The following is a 27,921-nucleotide window of genomic DNA, read 5'->3' on the forward strand; positions in this document are numbered from 1 at the left end:
AACACAATCTTCGTGTTTTTTTTCATATGATTATAATTTGTCTGTGCCAACTCTTCTACTCCTGAACTGCTGCCCACAAATGAGTGAAAATGTGTCCATGGTGGTGCCGTTATTAAACCCCATAAGTCGAATTGACTTATGCTGCTATCAAAAAGCACATGGTAGTGTTAGGGTGCTGTAGAGCATTTCAATATAATAATGCAATAATGATTTGCATGTGTGACACAAATAGATTACTATTGTCCAGCCTGGGATTAGCATCAGAATTTGATTTTGACACAAAAAAGGGGGACAAATGGACACAATACAAATAAAAGACAATGTAAGTAAGTATAAGTATATATTCATAACGACAAATGTGTTAAAACGTTAGTCAAAATTATCTTTTATATTATTTTTTTATATTTAACAGTACTTTTAGGTGCATTGGTAGGACTTCGCTTCTCATTGGTTAAACGGAACGCGGAAGTGAAGAAGAAAGGCTGCCAATCACATTCGACAATACTTGAATGGGCGCGGCCTCATGTTTTCATCCGCAACCGAACGAGTATACAAATTGTAAAATATAGGGGCTGTGATTTCAAATCCCAAACCACCTTTTTTATATTTAAAAAAACAAACAAGAGATGCCCGGAACGTAAAGGCTCTTTTTTTTGTCCCGAAACGGCCCGTCCTCTTCAACCGAACCCGTGAAGCCTCTCCTCCTCCCTCCTCCTCAGCAACTGGGCTCATGCTAAATAACAGCCCAGTCATCGTGACGTAAGTTTAAATACTATATATGTGGAGCTATATACAGTACAGTACTGTGTTTTTGTGTAATGCAATTGCAGATAAAGCGCGAAGGGAAGACAAAGGGTACATAACATTATTGTGGGGCTTTTTTTGGCAATATGCTACATTTGCAGCTCTACGACAACCAGCGGTGTCGTTAGGACTAAAAAATCATTATTACACGAAATATTAAATAATATGATGTTTTATTTGTATTTCTTCAACTTTTGTTTTGTGTTTTACAAAAAAAGTGCATTCAATATAAAGCAGTTTAAATAATAATAATAATAAAAGATATAATTCATGAATTTGAATAATTTACTTAAATATGATAATCTATTTATGTTCAACTTAGTGTGTCGATATCCGGTCCTTTCCATTTGTATATTTGGGACGCTATTGTGCTCAGATTCTCCCAATGGCAGACACTCTAGAAATGTGACACACTAGACACGCCCTCTGGGTGCAACCCTAAACTGTGGGCGGTCCCTGTCATATATGGCCTTGGGTATTCTCCCATGACTTAAGTACTCTTGGCCCTGCCTGCTCCTTAGGCTCCTATAGCCAAATGTTTTTCTTGTTGAAATGTCAGTTAAAAATCAATTAAAGCTGTTTTTCCTTCAACGGAAGAGGCCTTTTCAAATTAAACCAAGTTTTCACCAATTTCAATAGCATCCACAGGCTGTAATGTCTCCTTTGTGAACGAATCCCATAAACCCACCTTCATTCACAGCTTATGTTCAAAATCCAGTCGTGGTTTTCCCAGTAACTTTGCTCTGGTGTGTATACCAAGCACACAGGACAGGATCCAACAGCAAAAGAAGCAAGAATGGATAGACAGTAAGTAGTCATGTTCGTCAATAGTGCTTGTACCAATTAGCAGAGGCGTCACCTCATCCTGGGAGTGGTTGAGGAAGTGTTTTTTTCATGCAGTTCGGATCTGCTGGCTTTGTTAAACTGCATGAAAAACCACTTCCTCAATCACTTCTTCAAACACTCCGAACTAGGGATCGACCGATATGGTTTTTTTGGGGCCGATGCCGATACCGATTTTTTTCCATCACCCTCAGCCGATGGCCCGATATTTGTGGCCAATACTGCTTTTGATCCCTCAACACTGAACACAGTAGGATTCAGCTTTCTTAAACACACATTTAAACGGCATTAACAACTTTAAAAGGAATAAATATTCAACCATGTGCAAAACATTTCTGTCGTACAGTAAACCTCGGATATATCGGATTCAATTGTTTGCACTGGTTTTGTCCGATATAAGCGAAATCCGTTATATGCGTATACCGGAAAATGTCCGTTTTACGCATATATCGGATTTATATCCGGTATATGCGTAAATGGGATTTTATCCGTTATAAAAAGGCACTTCCTTGACTATGTTTCCAATGTACCTGGACGCGCAGGCAACGCTGCAAACGCTGCAAATGACGTCGTATAGCGGCCTGTCACGATTCGGCCATCCAATATATGCAAGGGAAATTTAATGGAAATGCATTGGAACGGGACTGGAGATTTTGTCCGAAATAGGCGAAATCCGTTATAAAAAATCCGATATATGCAATGAATTTTTATTGGAAATGCATTACAGAAAAATTGGTTCTTTTTTATCTGTCCATTTCCGATATATCCGAGTCCGATATATCCGAGGTTTACTGTAGTTTAAACTTATCTAGCATCGATGTGATGACTGCTCCTCCGCAGCTCTACTACTTGTGAAAACGCGCTCTTGATGTGATTCAACAGTGGGGGCGGGGTACCGCGACTGCGTGTGTTGCGGGTCCTCTGCAGCCGGGGCTGCCCCGGCGGATGCCTGACTGTAAATCATGCGGTGGAAAAATACATCGGCGAACCCACGCACGTATCGACCGATACCGATACAAGGAAAAAACGCAAATATTGGCCAGCCGATGTATCGGTCGATCCTTACTCAGAACGACACAGTACTCCCTCCACGACGGTCAATCATTTTTCGGTATCTGTGCTGGCCCTGTATTTACTTTGCATCGGATCGACAACGAGAACAAAAAAGCAGGTGGGTCAAAAAAACAAATGTGGACTGTTCTATTCTGCACAACATGGCCTCCTACATGATGGGGCTGCACATTTGTCCTCTTGTCAGGGTAAGATGATGATGGTGACGCCATCGCCCGCACACTGACACAGCTGAGCAGGAGGTCAACCATGCCCCAAAATGTTTGGAAATATGGCCTCGCCATCCTAGCGCTGCTTGGCCTCGTATTCCTGCTGCACAACATCAGCATCTTAGAGGTGAGATGGTTTGAACATGACCCAAATAAAAGTGTGACTTCTCAGGTTCAGCTTCATCCCATATTGCATGTCATGGCCTGTTTTCAGAACTGGAACTGTAGCACAGTGTCAGCGCTGTCCCGGCTCCAGAGCCACATCCACACATCTTTGTCTGGACCTGTCCCGGTGTACCACCACAATCACACCTACTGTGCACGGCTGGGCCAGAAAGCCACACCAGAAGAAGAGCGAGAGGAGCACAGCTTGCTGAATTCCATCACCTGGCCCGGACCACCCTTTGGCTCGGCACCGGTCGCCTTGCTCGAGACCAGCGACCCGGCCCACAGCTCCTTCACCATCCTCCCCTCAGAGAAGAAGGGCCATTGGTACGTGGGCGACCAGCTAGAAGTCATCGTCCAGGTGTACGACTTCAAGGGCCGACCCAAGGGCTATGGTGGCGATTTTCTTCTAGCTCGACTGCATTCCCCGGAATATGGGGCAGGTGTGGCCGGGGTGGTATCGGACCACAAGAACGGACTCTACTCTGTTCGATTCCTTCTGTTGTGGGAAGGGTCGGCTCAGGTGGAGGTCACCATGGTGCACTCCAGCGAAGCCGTTGCCGTGCTGCAGCGACTGAGGGAAGAGCGTCCCGATCGCGTGTATTTCAACAGTCTCTACCGTCTGGGTCATCAATCTCAGACCACCGTGTGTAACATGTGCCTACCGCCCGACCGGGGGCCGCTGTGTGACTACACGGACCCTCGCACCGGCGAGCCTTGGTACTGTTACAAGCCTCGGCTGCTCAGCTGCCACAGCAGAATCAACCATGCCAAGGGAGGCTACCTCAAAAACATCACCACGGACAAGGAAGCCAGGCTCTTTCAGAGGTTTGCGCGCTCCCTCTGTGATTGACTGACATTAGCTACACCTGCACAAGCTAATAATACCGGATCAGAGACCTTGAAAAACCTAACAATAATGCGTGCCACCCCCCATCAGCTTGATCTACCTTTCCAGCAGAACTTGGTTTTATCAAGCACAATGATTTATTGACCCCTGGAATCCAGGTTCAGGTACGACGTCTTTGAAGGCTATAGGGGCGCTACAGTTGGAAAGTTCCAGTTGGAAAGTTCCAGTTGGAAAGTGTCGGTCAAATGTAGTAGAAGTACGCTGGGGTAGTAGAATTGTCCTCCCCTCCAAAAACACGGTGGTAAAACTTGGTGCTGAAAAGACTGATTTCACAGAACAATCCGTGCACCCCCAAAACCACTAAAAGACTCAGGGCCCCTCCGTCATTTGAAGAACGACACAGGTGTTAAGCTAACTTGGTTTCCAATCAAAAGTTATTCCAACTGGAACCAGGATGAAGATCAGAGTAGAACTTTATTTTAGCACCAAACCTAGACTGTAGATCCAGTCGACTGTGCAGGTGTACCTGATGTACTGTTTGCAGTAACTGTAGTACTCGCAGTTGTAATGCTGATCCTCCGTTTCCTCTGTCAGTGGTGTCAACATCAAAGTTCCCATCCGGGCTTCCGGAAACGACACAATCAGCGTGCTGCCATCAAGGACAGGTAGGACCCCCAAAGAAACCCATTGCTTGTTTTTTTGCATGGAGTCTATTCATGAAATTGTATTGACGTAGAAAGCAAGCATTTAAAACCAGATGCTGTCAACCAAGCGACGTCCGGGTACTACTACCAGGAATCATGGAGAACCTTAGGCGACATCGCAATGCGCCACTTTGACTCATCCGCCATCGCTCAGTGTTTGACCAATAAGGTGGTCCACCTGTACGGCGACTCCACCATTCGCCAGTGGTTTGACTTCCTGGTGAAAGCACTGGCAGGTGAGCGCTTTCATCTGGTAAACATGAATGCTTTTATTCCCACCAACTGTGGCCTCATTCTGTTCATCAGACTTGAAGGAATTCAACCTTCGGAGTCCTAAAATGGTAGGACCCTTCATGGCGGTGGACAGCACTCACAATATTCTGGTGAAGTACCGCTGTCACGGACCACCCATCCGCTTCTCCACCGTCATGGCTAGCGAGTTGCGGTACATCTCTAACGAGCTGGACGGCCTGACGGGGGGTCCCAACACGGTGGTGGCCATCAGCATCTGGTCTCACTTCAGCACCTTCCCCGTGGAGGTGTACATACGCCGCCTGCGGCACATCCGCAAGGCTGTGGCGCAACTTCTGGACCGAGCGCCGGGGACGCTGGTCGTGATCCGCTCGGCCAACCCCCAGGCCCTGGACCAGCAGGTGAGCCTGTACAACAGCGACTGGTTCTCGCAGCAGCTGGACGCCGTGCTGCGCGCCATGTTTAAAGGGTTGGACGTCTTATTGGTGGACGCCTGGCAGATGAGCGTGGCGCACCATCACCCTCACCTCCTCCACCCACCACCGGCCATCGTGAAGAACACGGTAGACCTCATGTTGTCCTACGTTTGTCCCTAAAAATGCCAAAGGCGATGCCTTCATGATGGACCCAGGCCATGCTTTTTCTATGATGCAATGACTTCTGACTGCGAGAGAGGACTATGACATCACTGAGAAGAACAAATTTTATACTTTTAGGAAAAAAGTCATAGCACTAAAGTCATAATTTCACAGACTATCCAAAATGTTTACAAATAAAGTCAAATAAAAAGGTAAAAGTACGCCTCTGTCCTTGTCGAATTATCACTTTTTCTCAACAATGCAATTAAGTTAAAAAAATGTAAGTTCATATTTAGATTTTGTTTCCAATGAAGAATTTGGCAAATTGGGCGGCACGGCCTAGTGGTTAGCGCACAGACCTCACAGCTAGGAGACCAGGGTTCAATTCCACCCTCAGCCATCTCTGTGTGGAGTTTGCATGTTCTCCCCGTGCATGCGTGGGTTTTCTCCGGGTACTCCGGTTTCCTCCCACATTCCAAAAACATGCTAGGTTAATTGGCCACTCCAAATTGTCCATAGGTATGAATGTGAGTGTGAATGGTTGTTTGTCTATATGTGCCCTGTGATTGGCTGGCGACCAGTCCAGGGTGTACCCCGCCTCTCGCCCCAAGACAGCTGGGATAGGCTCCAGCACCCCCCGCGACCCTCGTGAGGAAAAAGCGGTAGAAAATGAATGAATGAATGAATGAATTTGGCAAATTGAAAATTGGGAGTTCCAAACTTCAAATGTTATCCTCTCAATCACGCAACTTTTTTGTCTCTTGCCTGGTAGTTGGTGAATTGGCTTCCATGGTGGTAGAGGGTGCTGGCCAGACCCGGCAGACTCAAACGCATCATGAGGGTCTGCTGGGAATAAGTGGCAATGAATCACGTGATGAGGGATTCCTGTACTCATGATGCCTGCTTACTCCGATTTGTTATTAAAACAGCACACTTTCAATGACATCATGTTCCAATTGCATGCTTTTCATTGGTTGAATGGAATGTGGAAGTGGATCTACGTCACGTCTTGCTGCAGTCAACACGGGCTCAAGCATGTGGGGGGCAAACAAGCGTAGTCGCAGCGAGACGTTAAGCTAAATCAGGGCGAAAATGCCGCACACATTCATTCGTATAGGGAGTTCGGAGGAAGTTATTACTAAGATGGTCCATCAGAAAGGGAAAATAGTTCACGAAACAAGAAAAAAAACACAGAGAAAAGTGCTGAACAAGAGTTTGCAACAAGCACAGTTATTATATTGAAAATGCTCATAAAAAGTGTAATTACAGCTACAAAGCAACCGGAGACTGTTTGGAGGCTAATAATTAACCATCTCATCGTGGATGATAATTACGAGGCATTTAACTCATCATTGAGGCAAACATTGACTGCAGGACCTTCAGAAGCCGAGTTATCGATGGCAGCATCCCAAACAACCCGTCAAATACGATACTCACGCATGCAGCAATAAGTCAGACCACCGGACAGATCGAAGACGTTTTGAAAAATCTTTCCTTCCATTCTTCGTGATATCCGGCGTGTACATTCGGTGCTAATCTTTCGTCCAACATCTGTAAAGGTGGTCACATTGATATGTTTGCCTCCCATTTGAAAACAGGAAGTGAGGCGAAGTGCCTCTCGGTCACGTGGTTGCCACCCAGCAATCACAGGCGACGAAGCCTGAATGGGCGTGGCGTCATATTTGATCTGTTCACCGGACTAGGACTTCTAACCACTTGTCAAATTAGCGGTTGTGTTTCCCGGTCAGCAGCTACCGTTATTCATTTTTTCAAAAACAATTAAGATTTTTTCTCGTTTCCCCCACGAACCGGGCCATCCTCTCCAACATCAACAGCTCAGCCATCGTGATGTAAGTGGAAGTAGTCAGTACACACGTAAACTGTTCTTTCGAGTTCAATAAAAGGCTTTAATCATGACGTTTAAGCCAAAGGGCTTGTTAATAAAAGGGCTTTTACCCGACTTTTTAGTTGGGAGGGTTTAATTAGGGTTTAATTAGCCGTGCTGGAATGACGACAGAGCAAAGTGGAGGTAGGCTAGCTGCAATGTTGTGTCTATTTCTTTCAAACGGTTATTGAAGGACAGTTCTTTAGCAGGTTTGGGACAAACTAGGCAGTACGTCTAATATTTTGTGTACTTAAAAATACAATACTTAATCATTTAATAAATACATGACACAGGGGAGTATTTTATGAGCTATATACTTTGTAGATTCGTCTCCAGTACGATAAAACTGCTGTGGTGGAGGGAAGACAGTTTTATCACATCTAGATTCTATATTTTACTTACCAAAGACTTTTTGAATGTATGTTTTGTACTCCCATATAACGTCAAAATTAATGTAATTATGCGGAGAATGAATAATTCTTCCCAGAATAGATAGATGGGCGTCCAATTCTTTGTGGGGTTTCTCTCAAACACTACGTACATGTTCATTTGGGTGATAATACAGTAAACCTCGGATATATCGGACACGGATATATCGGAAATTCGCTCACAACGGACAGATAAAAAAGAACCGATTTTTCTGTAATGCCTTTCCAATAAAAATTCATTGCATATATCGGATTTTTTATAACGGATTTTGCCTATTTCGGACAAAATCTCCAGTCCCGTTCCAATGCATTTCCATTAAATTTCCCTCGGATGGCCGCATCGTTATGCTAATCTTGTTGATGTCACTGGCTATTGTCTTTCTCCTGGCTCCAGATTTAGGACAAATATAAAAGTGAGTGACGTCAATAATACTAGCACAGCAGTGAATGACATCTTAACCTCACTATTGGAAATAACGTAGGCCTGACGGGCGTAACAGGGCCTAGCTTAATTAACAATTTGTTATGCTCAGAGTCCAATAAAGTTAAATTCTCATTACCTTACGTCTCTTTTCATTGCCCAGTCCAGGTACATTGGAAACATAGTCAACGAAGTGCCGTTTTATAACGGATAAAATCCGATTTACGCATGTACCGGATATAAATCCGATATATGCGTAAAACGAACATTTTCTGGTATATACGTACGCATATAACGGATTTCGCTTATATCGGACAAAACCAGTGGGAACAATTGAATCCGATATATCCGAGGTTTACTGTACTAGCTGTTGCACAACATTATCACAAAGGCATTATGGGGAGGACGCGGGTGATGGGCCGATCGATACTGAAATAGTGGCACTTTGATACCACCTCCTTTGTGCTGTAAAGTCGATTCTAATACTTTTGATACATGAGCTATGAAACGTCAAGGGTTCTCAGCATGGTGAGAGTTGAGTTCGTCCTCTGATTGGCGGGTTTATGTCAATCAGAGTTGGTCAATATTACAACAATAACAACACACGTCACGAGGAGCCAAAGGCACATCAAATACAGAAGTCAACAAGGAAATTAAGATATGAATACATTAAAAAGGGCTGTGCGGCGAGTGGTTAGCACGCAGACCTCACAGCTAGGAGACCCGAGTTCAATCCCACCCTCAATCTCTGTGTTGAGTTTGCATGTTCTCCCCGTGCATGCGTGGCTTTTCCTCCCCCATTCCAAAAACATGCTAGATTAATTGGCCACTACAAATTGTCCATAGGTATGAATGTGAGTGTGAATGGTTGTTTGTCTATATGTGCCCTGGGATTGGCTGGCCACCAGTCCAGGGTGTACCCAGCCTCTTGCCCCAAGACAGCTGGGATAGACTCCAGCATGCCTGCGACCCTCGTAAGGATAAGCGGTAGAAAATGAATGAATGAATACAATAAAACCCAGGAACCATGAAACCAAAGAAATACAGCTGAATAGGTGCAGATTCTAGAAGAACCGGAAAGGCTGGTTATTGTGTGTAGCTGCTCTAAGGAGTCCACAACTCAATACAAAGGGCCTGAAAAATGAACATAAGTTCCTTTTAAGGAAGCTTATGTTTCCTGCTGCTTGTTTCTCAGCTCTCAGCCTACTTCTGTGTGTGTGTGTATGTATAAATTCCTCCCTGCCCCTTCTGCTTTGGTAATGGTAATGGGATGTACATCAGCGGTTCTACGATCTTGTTAGCTACTGTTTTTATAGTGTCCATTTCGATTCCATTACAATCAGTTGATGTTTTTGCTTTACAATTTTTGACAATGATTTCAGGGCTCTACATTAAAAACCAAAATAACTTGCCCATAGGGAATCCTTAAGGTGAGAACTACTTGCCCGAACTTGCCCCATGTAAAATGAAAAGACTGCCATAATGATATCATGTAATTTTTTGTGGCATCACATGAGAATCTCAAATAAATAAAATAATAAAATAAATAATACCTTACACATCGTAGTCGTAGTAAGCAGTGATATTTATAAGTTGTGCACCACAATGAAACATTATTGAATAGACACATTTGTGTACTAGTAATGTGTTTTTAATCCAGAAAAAAATGCTCAATGGTCAAACAATAATTTGTGAAGCAAAGGTGAGAAAAATCCACAGAGAAATGGAAGCGCTAGATTTTGTAGCTTGTGCAAAATCAGCACTTGGTATTGGATCTAATTGGTGGTGTTTCATTGTGACCACTTCAAATTGTCACAGCAATGTGATTCACTCACCTGTGCCATCATTTGATTTGCTGCCGCTAATAAAATACTTGTTTAGGAGGCACTGGTTCATCACTTTTTGCTGTTTTCCTTCAGAATTAGACGATGTTGGCAGCGACGCCATGATGGATGTTTTCGTAGTCAAATGATCGCTGATTGGTTGATCGCGAACAACGGGTGTGGGTAAAACGTGGACTGTGGATTACGGACCGCGGTCTAAATAAACGATTCTGATTGGTCCATTTCAAGATTTGCAAGGATTGCTTTGCAAATTACCACCGGAATTACGCAGTCCGTGTTTTACCAACACCCAACAAGAACCGCTTTTAAAAAAAACTCTTGGCAGTATGGCATGCCAAAGTGCACTTGCCCGACGGGAATATCACTGATTGGATTTACTTGCCCGAATTTTGTTTTAACTTGCCCCGGGCCATCGGTACATCGTTATTGTCGAGCCCTGGATTTCATTTTTTGTTACATCTGTCAGAGACATAGAATTAGGATTCCTGTCTATTTCATTCCTTTCCTCACTTGTCCTTTGTTTCGGAATCCCTTCTTCTAGTTTGGGACCAATATTGACAAAGTAGTGTTGGAATTTGACCTCCTGTTCTTTAAGGTCAGTGATTGAGTGTCGTGTTGGAGGCAAGAGATGACAACAAACTTGTCAGTTATATGGTTTACTCTCAGACCAGTCAGATTACACGGAGCTCCGGGCTCATAAGTCTTTCCCTGAACACCCCAGTTACGTAGGTTTTACTTACAGGTCAGAACAAATGAGTGCAGCTAACTGTCCCTGCCCGGCTTTTATTATGCTAAGAAATGTCAGTAGATCTCTGGTGAATCACAGGTGGCCCCGTCCTCTCCTCGGCAGACGTCTTCTCACCAGCTGCCGACGTCATGTCCTCCCGTTATCTGTAGTTAGTCAAAATCGTGTCTGTGTGGATGTTCCAGAACTGTATGTACCTGAAAGCGATTATGTGCCCTGTGATTTGCCCAAGGCTGCTGGTTCTACTTGATTAAATGTAGTGCATAGTTATATGAGTGAGACACAAAAAATAGGAGACAAACACACAGACAATCCTTCAGTAGTTATTCAACTTTTCAACTGTCTCATCCATATCATCATTATAGGTGTTTCCCACCATGAAATAATTAGGGTAGTCTGTCTTCTTGTTACTTTTCCTGATAATACTATTTAGTATGCCCCAGGTTGCTGGAATACTGTTTTTGTGCTTGTCTAATAGTTGGCTATAATATTCCTTCTTACACGCTCTTAGGATTGTAGTCAACTTATTTTTATAAGTCTTGTTGTTCTGTCTGATTCTGGTCTGTTGAATGATGAATTTCCTGTATAGTGTGTTCTTCTTCTTGCAAGCATTAGTAAAGCCTTTTGTCATCCATGGCTGGTTGTTTTTCTTTGGCTTCTTTGACTTTTCTCTCCAGGGACAGTTCTTATCATACAGCTTCATTTAAGTATGTAGAAAGTGTTTGTATGCTTCATCCATGTCTTTGGCACTGTACACACTGTACACACACATTTTTGTTCTTCTGGATCCTTCTTGAAAGCGTTGACTCTGTCCTCAGAACGTAGTCTTTGGACAGTCTTTGTAGTTTCCGTTGGTCTGTTGTTGTAATGATGGTTATAAATTGTAAACACAGGAAGATGATCGCTGATGTCTTTGATTAGCAGGCCACTAGTGGCTTTGTTATCAAAATCCTTGGTGAATATATTGTCGATTAGAGTGGCACAATGGTCTGTTATTCTACTACTGTGTGGTGATTTTGGGAAACAAACTTAAGCTGTACATTGTATCTATAAAATCGTCAATATTGAAGTCTCCACATATGAAAATAGTTTTTTGATTGTTATCTGAAAAGGTTGTTTTGATCCAATCTTCAAACATTTCTATCCTTGAGTGTGGCATTCTGTATAAACAACTTATGTACACGTTTTTGCTTTGTTCTTTACAGATTTCAATTGTTATGCATTCTAGGATATTATCAATAGCAACTGACATATTCTTTACCACTTTGTAATGTAGTTGTTTGTCCACATACAGGGCGACTCATCCTCCCCTCGTGTTGTTCCTGTTGATGCAGGTCATCTCATAACCTTCCAACTCAAAGTCTGTGCCTTTATCCTCATTCAGCCAGGTGTCCGAGATTGCGATTACTTTGAAAGGTTCCTTGAACAATTCAAATATTGTTTGATGTTGTCATAGTTTGCATGCATACTTCTGCAGTTTATATGTATGATTGACAACTTGTCGCCAATATTTAAATTGTTGTTGTATTCCTCTTCTGTATAATAACGACAGTCAATTCTCATGTGTGAAAAAAATGTGTGTCCGGATCTATTCCAATTTTTGTGATTTGTCAAGCCAAAGGTGTCTCGTTGCAGATCTTCTTGTGTCGTAATGGTAATGTTTAAAACTTTTTCCATTTTCAAGTTGGAGTTGAAAAAGAATTGATCCAGATCCGCGATATTTTTGACAACGAGCACACTGGCTTCCGGTCCTCCATTAAACTTTATGAAAATTTTGCAGTTGGCACTCTTTCCCTGCTTTCTCAGGTCACGCGTGCTTTCTTCGCGATTTCAGCATTACGTTTGGTCAGGTGGTCATTCATGTAGACATTGTACCTTTCAGCTTCTTTCCTTGTTTTAGTACAGCGGTCTTGGATTTCCTGTTTGTGAACTTGACGATGACGACGGGTGTGGCTCTGTTCCTGCCATACAGTGGGATGCAAGTGTCGAAGGATTCGATGTCAACATCTACCTCTTTAGATGTTAAGAAATCCACTACTTGTTGCTCAGTTGAGGCGACGTCCATTTCGTCTGCTTCCTCACTGTTCCTGGCTGCCCTGGCATAAGACCTGGGTTTGATCTTCAGCCCCGTCACCATTATGTCGTTCATCCTTGTATTCTGATCCATGTCGTCAATTGTATTTTTCAACTCCTGAATTATTTTGCCTTTCTCCTCATTATCTTTTTTGATGTTTGTCTGACTCTCTTATTTTTTATATGCGTCTTTCAAATCTGTCAAATCTTTGTGTCGACACTTACGTATATCCAATCCCCGATCCATGCAATCGGGGCTCATCTCGCTGCATCATGGATGCTGATGAACAGTTGGTGGTGCTGACATATGTCCTCCTCCATTAATGGGGGTTTTGGTCCTCTTGCCAGGGTAGAATGACGACCATGCCATCATCGCCGCAGCTCAGGAAGAGGTTAACCATGGCCCACAAATTTGTCAAATACGGCCTTGGCATCCTAACACTGTTGGTCCTCATCTTCCTTCTGCGCAAGATCAGCATTTTCGAGGTGAGTCAAGTTTCGCTTGTTTATTGACCACCGCATGTATCTTGGGGGGCATCCTCTGACTGTTTAAGATCCAGCTTTTCGGCGCTGGCCCACGGCAATTTCACTTTATGATTTGGAATTGGCCTGCACGGAGGAAGAGTGGTTAACACGCAGGCCTCATAGCTAGGATAACCAGGTTCAATTCCAGCCATCTCTGTGCGGAGTTTGCATGTTCTCCCAGTGCATGCGTAGGTTTCCTCCCACATTCCAAAAACATGCTAGGTTAATCGGCCACTCGAAATTGTCCATAGGTATGAATGTGGGTGTGAATGGTTGTTTGTCTATATGTGCCCTGTGATTGGCTGGCCACCCGTCCAGGGTGTACCCCGCCTCTCGCCCCAAGAGGGCTGGGATAGGCTCCAGCACCCCCGCGACCCTCGTGAGGATAAGCTGTAGAAAATGAATGAATGATTTAGAATTCAACATGAAATTTCAACATCAACAATATCTTCAAAGTATGGAAAATACACATATTCAACATACTCCAATCAATATTTCCTCATACAGTGGCCTCCCACTCCAAATTTTTTCCCACCAGGGACAAAAAGATGGTATAATTAGTAGGCTGTCAAAAATAACGCATTAATGGCGGTAAATAACAAACAAGGAAGAAGGAGGTCCAAGTACTTTTACAAATACATACTTAGAACTTGAAAGTCTGACAAAAAAATCTCCCGATGAAATGCTTCATCCCATATTGCATGTCATGGCCTGTTTTCAGAACTGGAACTGTAGCACAGTGTCAGCGCTGTCCCGGCTCCAGAGCCACATCCACACATCTTTGTCTGGACCTGTCCCGGTGTACCACCACAATCACACCTACTGTGCACGGCTGGGCCAGAAAGCCACACCAGAAGAAGAGCGAGAGGAGCACAGCTTGCTGAATTCCATCACCTGGCCCGGACCACCCTTTGGCTCGGCACCGGTCGCCTTGCTCGAGACCAGCGACCCGGCCCACAGCTCCTTCACCATCCTCCCCTCAGAGAAGAAGGGCCATTGGTACGTGGGCGACCAGCTAGAAGTCATCGTCCAGGTGTACGACTTCAAGGGCCGACCCAAGGGCTATGGTGGCGATTTTCTTCTAGCTCGACTGCATTCCCCGGAATATGGGGCAGGTGTGGCCGGGGTGGTATCGGACCACAAGAACGGACTCTACTCTGTTCGATTCCTTCTGTTGTGGGAAGGGTCGGCTCAGGTGGAGGTCACCATGGTGCACTCCAGCGAAGCCGTTGCCGTGCTGCAGCGACTGAGGGAAGAGCGTCCCGATCGCGTGTATTTCAACAGTCTCTACCGTCTGGGTCATCAATCTCAGACCACCGTGTGTAACATGTGCCTACCGCCCGACCGGGGGCCGCTGTGTGACTACACGGACCCTCGCACCGGCGAGCCTTGGTACTGTTACAAGCCTCGGCTGCTCAGCTGCCACAGAAGAATCAACCATGCCAAGGGAGGCTACCTCAAAAACATCACCACGGACAAGGAAGCCAGGCTCTTTCAGAGGTTTGCGCGCTCCCTCTGTGATTGACTGACATTAGCTACACCTGCACAAGCTAATAATACCGGATCAGAGACCTTGAAAAACCTAACAATAATGCGTGCCACCCCCCATCAGCTTGATCTACCTTTCCAGCAGAACTTGGTTTTATCAAGCACAATGATTTATTGACCCCTGGAATCCAGGTTCAGGTACGACGTCTTTGAAGGCTATAGGGGCGCTACAGTTGGAAAGTTCCAGTTGGAAAGTGTCGGTCAAATGTAGTAGAAGTACGCTGGGGTAGTAGAATTGTCCTCCCCTCCAAAAACACGGTGGTAAAACTTGGTGCTGAAAAGACTGATTTCACAGAACAATCCGTGCACCCCCAAAACCACTAAAAGACTCAGGGCCCCTCCGTCATTTGAAGAACGACACAGGTGTTAAGCTAACTTGGTTTCCAATCAAAAGTTATTCCAACTGGAACCAGGATGAAGATCAGAGTAGAACTTTATTTTAGCACCAAACCTAGACTGTAGATCCAGTCGACTGTGCAGGTGTACCTGATGTACTGTTTGCAGTAACTGTAGTACTCGCAGTTGTAATGCTGATCCTCCTTTTCCTCTGTCAGTGGTGTCAACATCAAAGTTCCCATCCGGGCTTCCGGAAACGACACAATCAGCGTGCTGCCTTCAAGGACAGGTAGGACCCCCAAAGAAACCCATTGCTTGTTTTTTTGCATGGAGTCTATTCATGAAATTGTATTGACGTAGAAAGCAAGCGTTTAAAACCAGATGCTGTCAACCAAGCGACGTCCGGGTACTACTACCAGGAATCATGGAGAACCTTAGGCGACATCGCAATGCGCCACTTTGACTCATCCGCCATCGCTCAGTGTTTGACCAATAAGGTGGTCCACCTGTACGGCGACTCCACCATTCGCCAGTGGTTTGACTTCCTGGTGAAAGCACTGGCAGGTGAGCGCTTTCATCTGGTAAACATGAATGCTTTTATTCCCACCAACTGTGGCCTCATTCTGTTCATCAGACTTGAAGGAATTCAACCTTCGGAGTCCTAAAATGGTAGGACCCTTCATGGCGGTGGACAGCACTCACAATATTCTGGTGAAGTACCGCTGTCACGGACCACCCATCCGCTTCTCCACCGTCATGGCGAGCGAGTTGCGGTACATCTCTAACGAGCTGGACGGCCTGACGGGGGGTCCCAACACGGTGGTGGCCATCAGCATCTGGTCTCACTTCAGCACCTTCCCCGTGGAGGTGTACATACGCCGCCTGCGGCACATCCGCAAGGCTGTGGCGCAACTTCTGGACCGAGCGCCGGGGACGCTGGTCGTGATCCGCTCGGCCAACCCCCAGGCCCTGGACCAGCAGGTGAGCCTGTACAACAGCGACTGGTTCTCGCAGCAGCTGGACGCCGTGCTGCGCGCCATGTTTAAAGGGTTGGACGTCTTATTGGTGGACGCCTGGCAGATGAGCCTGGCGCACCATCACCCTCACCTCCTCCACCCACCACCGGCCATCGTGAAGAACACGGTAGACCTCATGTTGTCCCACGTTTGTCCCTAGAAATGCCAAAGACGATGTCCTCTCAGGGTTCCTATGAGTCAATGTAAAAAGTATGGAATGGGATTTCATAAATGTCCAGGTCTGGAAAAGTATGGATTGGAATATGGAAAATACTCACGTCTGACAGGATTAAATTATGAACTTCCAGGGAGGACCTGGAAGAGTTACTGTATGGAACCATGAATTCTTCTGCCTACCAAGAAATCCTGAAGGAGAATGTCCGGCCATCTGTTGGTGACCTTGAGCTGAAACCAACTTGGGTTCTGCAGCAGGACAAAGATTCATAACACACCAGTAAGTCCACCTCTGATTGGCTGAAGAAAAACAAAATGAAGACTTTGGAGTGGTCTGGTCCAAGTCCTTACCTGAATCATATTGAGATGCTGTGGCATGACCTGAAAAAGGAGCTTCATGCTGGAACCAAACCAAAGGTCCTCCACAGCCTGCAGTTGTTGGTGCTCAGGGAGGCCCAACCAGTTCAAGTTTAGGGGGAATCAGTTTTTCCACACGGGGCCTGTAGGATTGATATTTTTTTCTCCCTCCACAATAAAAAGTTTAATTGGAAAACTGTATTTTGTGTTCAGTTGTGTTGTCATTGCCGGCTACGGGAAGTGGTGCGTCCCAGACGGACCGGAAGAGTCGACGTTGCCGTGGTTTTTATGGTTACGTACTTCCACGTGTAATCGGAGTTGCCGTCCGTTTTGATGCCACGTATACAAATTACAACAAATGAGCGTATTTTATCCCTGCTTTCGTTGACAACATTGAGAAATGATAAGTGTTTACATACATACCCCAGAAGGCTTAAGGGCTCGAGACGGGACCCGGAAGTGTGTCTGTCGCTACTGTCTTTCATGCAGGAAATACTTTACATTGTTTACACGTTGTTGTTGCTGCTATGTATAGACAAGGAACAAACATGAGTTCGTTATTCGACAATGACTCGTGGATTGATCCATGGATTCATTAGCACGCCTATAGCCACTGCCAGGCACATGATCACACTCCTTAGCATACAGCGCACTCTCGTGGTGAATATTTGCAATAGTAACTGCTCGTCGCCCCCCTTGTCCTGTCCAACCGTCCAACGATGACGTCTGTCCTGTGGCCTTTAGTCCTGGTGCTGATGTTTCATGCCATCCAAAGCAGGTCCGTGGTGTAAGGCACACACATTCCCCAGACAATTTGGATGTCATAAGGATCCTCTGGTTGGTGTCTCTGGAATTTATCAGGATTGTCGAGTTTGATGACAGCAAGCTGGATGATTTGGAGTACAGACCGCTGATGGATACAAATCATTAAAAACGTTTTTTTAATGCAAAATGGTGAATATTTTTGAAAGGTTTTTTCTAAATCTATTCAGTAATATTTTGTACCATTATATAATTCAAAAATTGCAAAATTATGTGCCCAGAATTCGAGGCTTCACTCACATTACCTCCAAAATGTAACATTTTGTGGAAACGACTTGTTTTTGTTCCAAAGATCAAAGATAGACTTCCATCACAAAACAGGCGCAACGTTGGAAAGACAAACTAATACTAAGTTTAATGTTCCCTTCGAAAAAAAAGCAACCATTCACACATCAGGGACTCTGACCCCAATTTGAACACACACACACTCCCCTGCCTTCTGAAACTACAGCAACATGAAGAGCACAGGTTTAGCATGTGACTGCCGTAAAGAAGACCAAACGCTGTGGGGCATAAAAAGGAGACAACGTTGTAGTCGTCACAGGATTGAGTACGACTTCTGAGGTTGTGATTATACTGCCATGGAGTATAGAATAAGTATAAGAATCACTGCACGTTTAAATTAACACCGGGAGTATATAACGCACTTTTTCCTTCACTTTCAGCTCGAAAGACGACGAGTTGGTAGAAAAGTATGCGGTACGCACAGAGGAAGGAGTGTACTTGGTGTACTTGATGATGCCACACGGGGTGGGTGGGGGAGTCAAGTCACACATCTTGGACGTTCATGGCTTCCTGCGGCCAAGTGTACGTGTCCAGCGTGAAGGAGTCGTAGTCGGGACTGTAGACGTGAGACAGCACAAAGGCCTCCTTGTCCTTGGGCTCGGGGTACAGCGACGCCATGTTGTGTTTGTATGCGTAGTTGACAATCTGGAAACACACACATACGTATATAACATCAACATATACAGTATTTATTCATTTTCACCCATTTATTTGAGGTTAATCTCTTTCTGTACTGTTTGATTGCTCTTTATTTCTTGAAATGACGCCTATAAATAATAATAATAATGATTACTACTACTATTATTATTTCCTCATATGCCTATAAATAATAATTACTACTATTATTATTCTTCTTCCTCATATGATTTTCATTGCAAAATTAATTTGTTTCTAAATAAACCATTAAAAAATGTTTTTACCTTGACAGCAATCTTGAAGGACACCTCCCTGATGGAGTTGAGAGGAGGGTAGAGTCGTCCCTCGGCCAAGTGCTCCTCTGTCACCATGTCGGCGATCGCCTGGCAAGGCCAAGACACATATTGTATTTGTTTTTATATATATACAAATACCCTGGGGTGATGTTTCTCCAATGGACAAAAACAATACAACTAATAATACTAAAAAAAGGACCTCTGCTGTAGTGAGGAAGATGTCGTCTGATATGTGGCGAACTCCGCAGGCGATGACACCCAAGGCCACCCCGGGGAAGACGTAGGCATTGTTTCCCTGGCCGGGGTAAAAGGAGCGGCCGTCGGCCAGCGTCACCTTGTTGAAGGGACTCCCGCTGGCGAAGATGCCTCTGCCCTGATATCATTAAAGGAAAACTAAAGTAAGAAATAAAAGCAATTGTATATACAGTGCATCCGGAAAGTATTCACAGCGCTTCACTTTTTCCACATTTTGTCATGTTACAGCCTCATTCCAAATTGTAGTAATTTAATCTCTTACCTCAAAATTCTACACAAAATACTCCATTATGACAATGTGAAAAAGTTTTTTTTTTTACTTTTTTGAATTTATTAAAAATAGAAAACTAAGAAATCACATTTACATAAGTATTCACAGCCTTTGCCATGGAGCTCAAAATTGAGCTCTGGTGCATCTTTTTTCCACTGATCATCCTTGAGATCTTTCTACAGCTTAATTGGAGTCCACCTACAGTAGTGGAGAGAGGAGAGCCTTCCAGAAGGACAACCATCTCTGCAGCAATCCACCAATCAGGCCTGTATGGTAGAGTGGCCAGATGAAAGCCACTCCTTAGTAAAAGGAACATGGCAGCCCGTCTGGAATTTGCCAAAAAGCACCTGAATGACTCTCAGACCATGAGAAACAAAATTCTCTGGTCTGATGAGACAAAGATTGAACTCTTTGGTGTGAATGCCAGGCGCCATGTTTGGAGGAAACCAGGCACTGCTCATCACCAGGCCAATACCATCCCTACAGTGAAGCATGGTGGTGGCAGCATCATGCTGTGGGGATGTTTTTCAGCAGCAGGAACTGGCAGACTAGTCAGGATAGAAGGAAAAATGAATGCAGCAATATATAGAGATATCCTGGATGAAAACCTGCTCCAGAGCGCTCTTGTCCTGCTGAAAAATGAACCTTCGCCCCAGCCTGAGGTCAACGACCCGAAGCACACAGCCAAGATCTCAAAAGATTGGCTTCAGAACCACTCCGTGAATGTCCTGGAGTGGCCCAGCCAGAGTCCAGACTTGAATCCGATCGAACATCTCTGGAGGGATCTGAAAATTGCTGTGCACAGACGTCTCCCATCCAACCTGATGGAGCTTGAGACTTATTGCAAAGAAGAATGGGCAAAACTGCCTCAAGATAGGTGTGCTAAACTTGTGGGATCATATTCAAAAAGACTTGAGGCTGTAATTGCTGCCAAAGGTGGATCAACAAAGTATTAAGCAAAGGCTGTGAATACTTATGTAAATGTCATTTTTTTGTTTTCTATTTTTAATAAATTCAAAACATGTCAAAAAAACCTTTTTTCACATTGTCATAATGGAGTATTTTGTGTAGAATTTTGAGGTAAGAGATTAATTTAATACAGTTTGGAATGAGGCTGTAACATGACAAAATGTGGAAAAAGTGAAGCGCTGTGAATACTTTCCTGATGCACTGTATGCTGTATATCCATATAATCTTCCAGGAATCATCTTATTCATTTCAGCCCATCTCCTCAAAATTAAGAGGGGTCGTGCTAAAATGGAATGGGGAAAAATCTGTGTGGATCAGGTTGGTGCAATTCCCGCTACCAACCACTGGGGGCAGTAATGAAACATAATTGGCAGCAATAGCGCTGCACAAATGCTGGTAAAAAAAAACAATTACAAATGATCATGTATGATAAGTATTAGGGTCACATCAAAAAATGTGACTTGTTTAGGAAAGTCTAAGAAAGTCTCACATGTATAAGAAAAAAGACGTAATATTACGAGAATAGTACAAGAAAATAATTGTACTTTTTACTTATTTCTTGTATACTTAAGGGAAAAAAGTCGTAAATTTAAGGGGAAAAAAGCTGTATATTTACAAGAATTTCCACATTTACAAGAAAAACATTGTACATTTACAAAGAAAAAAAGTCGTAATGTTACAAGAATTTTTGACTTTATTCTCAGAAATTTAGGAGAAAAAACAATTGTAAATTTAGGAGATGAATAATGGTGGCTGACTTGAGTTACCCTTCATTCATAAATGATACCAAAATAGTTATTAGCTTTCAGTGAGCGGTGTGAAACCACACACTAAGAGCTGTCAATCAAAAGTGAACATTACTATCTTCATTAGTAAAACAGTTCACGTATAGGATCTGAGGTGTACCTAATTTACGTCCAGTTGGGTTCAATGGGTGTGGCCTAACCTCGGTTAGCGTGTAGCACTGCTCCGCCGTGCACTCTGCCTTGCTGGTGGGGTTACTCAGGGCGAAGATGAGGGGCCGCTCGTTGAAGGACGCCATGTCTTTGATTATCTTCTCGGTGAACGCCCCTGCGATGGCGGCGACTCCTTCATGGCGACACAATGCTAGGCGTTAGAGGTCTGCTCATTTGCAGTCGGCGCTGCCATTTTATTTCCACAGAGATTGGAAGACGTTACCATGAAATCACAGCACATGCAGATTATGAACAAATTAAGATTAAGAACAAAATTAGTCTTTTCACCAAATGAAATACCACACAATACCGTATTTCCTCAAATAGTGGCCTCCGCTTGAATAGATGCCGTGCCGTTGTTTTCAACCCAAACACACAATCCCAAAGACGTATATTTATAATTTTTTTGCACAAGAGGCGAAAAGAGGTGATGACGCAACTGCACAATGGAAGAGCTCATGTTTAGAACCTCATAGTTTTAAACCGAAATGGAACAGCATAGAGGCGTGTACCAGTGTACCATGCTGAAGGTTACGCATGCAAGGGGAATTTTTTACACACGTACATAAAACTGCTTTTCTCATGTTTTTTGTTGAGAACTTTCCTTTTAGTGCAGACCTGCCAACATATACACATTTATAGTACTCACCCTGCAATTTGACTCTTGAATACGCTTGCATGCTCTCCATTTCCTTGCATTTTTTGTGGTTTGAGTTGATTATTATCGTTTCTCTAGTGCAGGGGTGCTCACACTTTTTCAGCATGCGAGCTACTTTTAAAATGACCAAGTCAAAATGATCTACCCACTACAAAAATGCAAAACATCTATTTATTTTCAAATGTATTGAGGATTATTTGTACGTACAATGTATGTTGATGTACCTTACATAACCAAATGAGCCAATATTGCAAAACACACATAATTAACTATTAACATTTTTTGTAATTACCTGAGTTTACTTTGATGACTTGCACTGAATTGAACCAGCCAGGGATGCATAGTCCGGACAGTAGCTGCTGATAGCCAGGTTAGCCAGGCAAACGCACTTCGAAAAAGACATTGTGAAAAAAAAAGTCCACCTCCCATTCCGTATGGAAGTGATATGTTTTTGCCTTTTTACTTGGTCCAGCTCCTTCACTCATTTTAGTGACCATAAACTTTAGCGAGGGCTTAAAATCTGACGCAATTCGCCGACTAGCTTAGCACTTTGCATCGTTGTTTACGCATGAGCGGTGACCTAAAGGTCGAAATTCAGTTGTCATCTGACTGGTTGTCCTGTATGTCAATCAAGTAACGGGGATGGATGATAGGCTGACATCGTAAGTTCTGCTGCACTTAGAGACGTTGTTTGATTTGATTGGTCGCCCGAAGGGCAACATTCAGTTGTCATCTGAATGGCTGCCCTGTATATCAATCAAGTGACGACATTGATGCTAGGATGATATTTTTTTTAATGTCACGCCGCGATCGACCAGTACCACCTCCGCGATCGACCGGTAGATCGCGATCGACTTAATGAGCACCCCTGCTCTAGTGCTGAAAATATTTCTATCCCTTGGGAGGGGCATACCAGAAAATAATTGAGAACCACTAGATAGAGACCCTAAATGTATTTTAATGATGTTAAGCACAATTTATATTTTGTCAATTTATTTCTTATACCACTTGGCTTTTGGGTAACAGTGAGGGTGAGGAGTATTTTTAATTTTATTCTAAAAACATAAAATAAAAAAGTTATAATGTTATAAATAAATGAATCAAAACTCTTGGTTGGCTCTGCAGCCCCCCATCCATTATATCAGGAAAGACGGTAAATTACCAACTGATGGATAAGAGCAGAGTTGAATAATAAAATATCACCTTTAATAAGTTTCTCTGCTTTTCCACAACTGTTTTTCAGTCAAATGGATGACAAAAAAACAAGAATGGGAGTTATGCGCGGTGGTGTATCAACAACAGTAAGCGACATTCAAAGACCCCTGTGACATACCGATGATGGCGGTGGGTTTAATGGTGTGCACCACCTCCTCCAGAGTCTTCAGGTGGGGGTGCTCATGTGCAAACTCTTCCTTCTCGTGGTTCAGATGACTCCTCCCCTAAAAGAGAAGGCTTTATCGTCAGTCTGCTCGGCTTAGGAAAGGAGACAAATGCGTTACCTTCACAATAAGGCCTTTGGAGTCCACCATCCAGATCCTTTTGGCAGCTTCTTCCCGGGAGACACCTTCCTTGGCCATGGCCATCATGAGCAAGTGAGCAATCCCCAGAGCGGCCTGGCGGAAGGAAAGTACCCTCATCATCCAGTGTTCTCTTTACCAACTGTAGGAGGGAGGACGTAAACAAGATGCGTCACCTCGCCAGCGCCCTGGAAAACGAAGGTGTGGTCTAACAGTTTGTCTTTGGTGATCTTCAGAGCCGCCAAAAGCCCAGCAACTGCGACAGAGGCCGTGCCTGAAGGAGGAGAAGAAGAGATGATCACAAGGCAGAAACTACTTGACCCAAAACCTGAACAATCTGTTCTAGTTCCTGCAAAAACAGCTTTTAACGCTCGACAACCTTGACATGATGTCAACGTGCTGTCATCGTGAGGAGAAAGAACGTTTGTGTGGTAGAAATATTTCATGGCAGCATCTCACAGACACGAACGCGGTCCCTCTCCAACTAAATGTGCAAAAGCACTCAGTACATTTGTTCCATTTTTATGTCACGTGTGCTTACCCTGGATGTCATCGTTGAAGGTGCAGTAGCGATTCCTGTACTTGTTGAGAATGCGGAAGGCGTTGCTGTTGGCAAAGTCCTCAAACTGGATCAAGCAGTTCATGCCGTACCTGCGGCGTGATGGCGACACATGTTACAATTAGAGATGACATCACCACCGCCGCCTTTTAACTCACTTGTCCGTCACCGCTTGCATGAATTCATCGATTAGCGCGTCGTACTCCTTTCCTCGGATCCTGTTGTGCTTCAGGCCGATGTACAAGGGGTCGTTGAGCAAGTTCTGAAGGAATATTGCGTTTAGTTCAGTGGTTTTACCAACTTTTGTGCGATCTCTGCCTGCTGTCACCATTTACCTTTGATGGTGTGAGCTTATGCTCACAGGTACATTGGCTGTTTTGCATCTGTACTGGGTTTTGTAGACATGTCCGATATTGGCTTTTATGCTGATAACCGATACCGATATGTGTAACATGATATGTGTCCTGTGGTGGAATGAACATACATACGTATGTGTTGTATACAACATTGTTTTTATGTTGGTTTTCATGATTGGTAAAAAATCTGATACTGATACCGCATTTTAATGCTGATATCGGGCCGATTACTATCAGACAATCCTATTTTGCATTTTTTAAATATGGGTATAACCAGACGCCGTGTGTCTGTACTAGTTTGGCAATCAATTATTAAGCTGATAACCTCATCTAAAAACAAGCTCACCTGGTTGTCCGTGCCCACGTCCAATAACACAGGGAGGCACTGTTGCGGCTGCACTCCGCCACAGGCCGTATAGAGCGCCAGCTTCCCGACAGGAATGCCCATGCCGTAGCTGCCCAGGTCGCCCAGCCCGAGGATTCGCTCGCCGTCTGTCACCACGATGGCCTGGACGCACGAAAAAATGCTACAAAGTTGACAGACAACGATAGACAGCGGAAGGGGAGGATGCGGGAGGAAGACCTTAATGTTCTCTTCAGGCCAGGAGTTGAGCATGGTGGCAATGTGGCCTCTATCATGGATGGTGATGAAAAGTCCGCTGTTAGTGGCAACAACAAAATATGATTGGCGTTGTTAGGCAGGCCTGGATTACTGTGTGTGTAATGATCTTACCGCGGCCGTCTGAAGGCCAGCCCGTACTGTTGGCAGGCCAAGCCCACAGTGGGCGTGTACACGATTGGCATGAACTCTTCGATGTCAGAGGTCAGCACTCGGTAGAAGAGCTTCTCGTTCCTATCCTGGAGAGTCATCAGCAGGATGTACCTGAGACGGAGACCGAGGAGGAGAGAAAAACCTTTAATGCCAGTGATTCTGTGTCCATCATCTTTTCTTAAATGTTCAAGCAGCATATCATGCACTGTCCTGAATGACAAAGGCGTCAAATGTGGCTTCTACCATGGACCAATCCCGTGTCCGATGTGTTTGTTTCTGTGTACCTAGGTTCACTGGTGAATAACAGCAAACAGCATATCATGCACTCTCTTGAATAAAGAAGCTGTGTTCCAATTACAGCGACATCATACGTGACTACCAGCAACGCCCTTGTATTGATTTCAAATGCTAATTGAAAAATATAAAACACAGCAACAAAGTTACAATGTGATATTCTGCTCTCACTTGTCCAGAGGATTCACACGCGTTTCGTAACTCTTCATGACGCGTAGCACTTGGACATCCTGGGACAGGAAGCAAGGGGGCAGCAGGCCGTGGATGCCCAGTTGCAAGCGCTCCTCCAAGGTGAACGCCATTCCCTATAAACAGGAAGTGGATGCTGAGGGTATTTCCCGATGTTCCTGCAAGTTACTTTTCCCATTGATATATGGCTGTTTCTTTTAAAACACATGATACGCACACTCGTATTTAAGTTGACACTAGGAAAATGCGGGTTCTAATATTACACCAATTGCCAACTTGTCTGGCTGTCGTCTGTATGTCAGCAAGCTCGCAGCGCCGCATGATACTGACGCTATTTATTCTGTCCAATTGTGTGAGAGGCTGCACTCACTCCCCCTACACTCTCCGAGCCCCTCAGAAAGCTTGCACACTAGCTGAAGCAGTGCAATTCATACCGACTTCACTGACATTCACTCATTAATGGAGTGCGAAAGCTGCTGGCCTGCAATCCCAGCATCAGCCAGTAAAGGAGAGTAAATTACTGCTGACATTCTATACCTCCATGACACGCTGACGGTTTGGTTTCAAATCCAGTGTGCTGGCGTACAAAGACAGAAATCCTAAAATCCTGTACTATATTTGCTAGCTCTTTCCACCAAGTGCCTTGCGCATCATCGTTTTATTGCTGACTCAAGCAGACCACTGAAGCACTGTTTGAAAAGTATTTCCTGTCTTATTTAACATCGGGAGGAAAAACAGCCCAAAAAGAGCGGATGAGTCATGGAGGATGTTTGTCTTGGATGGATTTTGGTCGGCACGTCTTTGCAGAGAGAATGAAAGCAGTGTTCTTTACTGTACTTTTCTTTAGGAAAGACCCGCCTCCATGCATGTCACCTGGTATCTAGGCCATTCGCATGGTGTGTGAAGGTCGGATAAATGACGCTGTGCCGCTTTGGGAAACATTAACTAGTCATTAAGAACTGATTTTCACTTTGTTTTAGTACATGCGACAATTAAGTTTGAAGTTCTTAGTACTCAAATGCAACAATTAAGTTTGAAGTTCTTAGTATAACTTAAGTGAAAAAAGGGGGTAAAGGTGATATGATATGCTCTGATCAGAAATATAAAAGCATACTGTATTATTGTTGCCTGTGTTTTTGATTTATGTGGCTTAATTTGTAAATCTTTATTTTTACAAATTTGAGAGAAAATGAAGACAAAATATAATTTCTGGACTAATTGGGAAAGACTTGGGGTGATTCTGCTAGGCAACAGCAGAAGGGCGAGTCATCAGGGACTCTCATAAAACGCTAAAGTCCAAATAAGGGCTGATCCTTAAAGGACGCCACATACTCTCTGCAGTTAAATTATACGATGAGGCACGATCCCACATGCCCCCAAAAAGAAAGCTTGCCAACATTTTTCGAGTAGTCTCCTCTTGTCATGTTGATGGTGCAACTCACCTTGTTCAGGTGAGGGTTCCTGGTGATGTCATAGCCCCGTTTTTTTGTGCTCACGCTGCCTTTGCGGCTCACACCGCCATGGCACACCCTCAACGCCTGAAAAGGATAAACTCCTGCCGGTGTCGCGGCGCGTCGGAAGAGGATCATCGCGGTTCTTCCTGCGAGGGAATTCATGCTGAAAAAGCAAAGATTAAACAGCCACTCCATCAGCAACATGATGCCGCCATGCGAGTCAAACAACGTAAATGATACTCCTGCCTGTAAACAACCTGAAGGTTGCAGAAGGGGGTCTTGCTGTTGTACCTGTTAAATTTTTAACGTTTATCGTTCATGTATATCCGAAAGAAGGTTCAATAATAAACATTCAGGTGATGTGATGTGTTTTAAAACAAGACGACACATCGGTGTAACAATAAAGGCGTTTTCAGCGTCAGACGCTAGCTAGCCGGCTAAAGCTACTCACCTCCAGTCCCGTCCCTTACCTGGAAACTAATGTGATGGTGCCGTGTGAGTGATTTCTATCTTCATTAGCGGAACCTTCTCATCGGCTTCCTTATTCCAGTCTAGGCTTTCTACCCGGTTTGAGTGGACTTAAGAGGTTGATCTAGCGTAAATAGCTGATCCCAGATCACTTGACATTGACACTGGAGATGTTCTACGACGGGAGATGCTAACACGGAAACAGCTAAAGTTGTGATGAAGTGGGGCAGCCGAAGAAGCCCTGGCCCAAATAATTATCTTCAAATCAGTCATTTTAGATCGTTTATTGTATTTAATCGTTATCGCTGCACTTTGGGAGATGTAAAAGGCACAGGG

At 44.2% G+C, this 27,921-nt stretch overlaps 3 protein-coding genes across 6 annotated transcripts; 2 read left to right on the forward strand and 1 right to left on the reverse strand.

Annotated features, from left to right (window-relative positions):
• The first annotated feature begins 510 nt into the window (after nt 1-510).
• On the forward strand, nt 511-5,704 carry LOC131135509 (NXPE family member 3-like). Its single transcript, XM_058081494.1, has 5 exons — nt 511-3,054; nt 3,142-3,920; nt 4,537-4,607; nt 4,679-4,882; nt 4,953-5,704. The coding sequence occupies exons 1-5, from the start codon at nt 2,968-2,970 to the stop codon at nt 5,492-5,494; spliced, it is 1,683 nt and encodes a 560-aa protein (XP_057937477.1). The 5' UTR covers nt 511-2,967; the 3' UTR covers nt 5,495-5,704.
• A 1,426-nt stretch (nt 5,705-7,130) lies between these two features.
• Nucleotides 7,131-17,014, forward strand: LOC131135507 (NXPE family member 3-like). Its single transcript, XM_058081490.1, is given in 6 exon segments — nt 7,131-7,326; nt 13,226-13,358; nt 14,119-14,897; nt 15,500-15,633; nt 15,636-15,845; nt 15,916-17,014. Coding segments are annotated over 5 exon segments (1,797 nt in total). The 5' UTR covers nt 7,131-7,326; nt 13,226; the 3' UTR covers nt 16,458-17,014.
• On the reverse strand, nt 10,770-27,756 carry me3 (malic enzyme 3, NADP(+)-dependent, mitochondrial). Of its 4 annotated transcripts, XR_009131611.1 has the most exons (18): nt 27,588-27,756; nt 27,106-27,280; nt 25,646-25,779; nt 25,142-25,291; nt 24,992-25,067; nt 24,755-24,916; nt 24,211-24,314; nt 24,035-24,144; nt 23,670-23,767; nt 23,476-23,589; nt 23,310-23,415; nt 21,309-21,451; nt 19,067-19,240; nt 18,856-18,954; nt 18,358-18,580; nt 16,823-17,738; nt 16,576-16,720; nt 10,770-16,488 (listed from the first exon to the last, which is right to left on the reverse strand). XR_009131611.1 is itself a non-coding variant. In XM_058081488.1 (15 exons), exons 2-15 carry the CDS (start codon nt 27,277-27,279, stop codon nt 18,419-18,421), a joined length of 1,806 nt encoding a protein of 601 aa, XP_057937471.1. In that variant the 5' UTR covers nt 27,280; nt 27,569-27,756; the 3' UTR covers nt 17,771-18,418. The 4 variants fall into 4 exon arrangements, 3 of the variants coding, with proteins under 3 accessions (XP_057937471.1, XP_057937472.1, XP_057937470.1); XM_058081488.1 differs by lacking the exons at nt 10,770-16,488; nt 16,576-16,720; nt 16,823-17,738 and having other exon boundaries at nt 17,771-18,580; nt 27,569-27,756; XM_058081489.1 differs by lacking the exons at nt 10,770-16,488; nt 16,576-16,720; nt 16,823-17,738; nt 27,588-27,756 and adding an exon at nt 27,375-27,548 and having other exon boundaries at nt 17,771-18,580.
• Nucleotides 27,757-27,921: the final 165 nt, after the last annotated feature.

This window comes from Doryrhamphus excisus, chromosome 9 (genome assembly GCF_030265055.1).
Source record: "Doryrhamphus excisus isolate RoL2022-K1 chromosome 9, RoL_Dexc_1.0, whole genome shotgun sequence".
NCBI classification, from domain to species: Eukaryota; Metazoa; Chordata; class Actinopteri; order Syngnathiformes; family Syngnathidae; genus Doryrhamphus; species Doryrhamphus excisus.

Coding starts and splice junctions, on each gene's coding strand:
- LOC131135509 (XM_058081494.1), top strand. CDS start 2,968: ATGCCCCAAAATGTTTGGAAATATGGCCTCGCCATCCTAGCGCTGCTT. Junction 3,055..3,141: donor ACAACATCAGCATCTTAGAG/GTGAGATGGTTT, acceptor GCCTGTTTTCAG/AACTGGAACTGTAGCACAGT. Junction 4,883..4,952: donor CCTGGTGAAAGCACTGGCAG/GTGAGCGCTTTC, acceptor TCTGTTCATCAG/ACTTGAAGGAATTCAACCTT.
- me3 (XM_058081488.1), bottom strand. CDS start 27,279: ATGAATTCCCTCGCAGGAAGAACCGCGATGATCCTCTTCCGACGCGCC. Junction 25,068..25,141: donor CTGGCCTTCAGACGGCCGCG/GTAAGATCATTA, acceptor TGCCACTAACAG/CGGACTTTTCATCACCATCC. Junction 23,416..23,475: donor CCAAAGGCCTTATTGTGAAG/GTAACGCATTTG, acceptor CTTCTCTTTTAG/GGGAGGAGTCATCTGAACCA.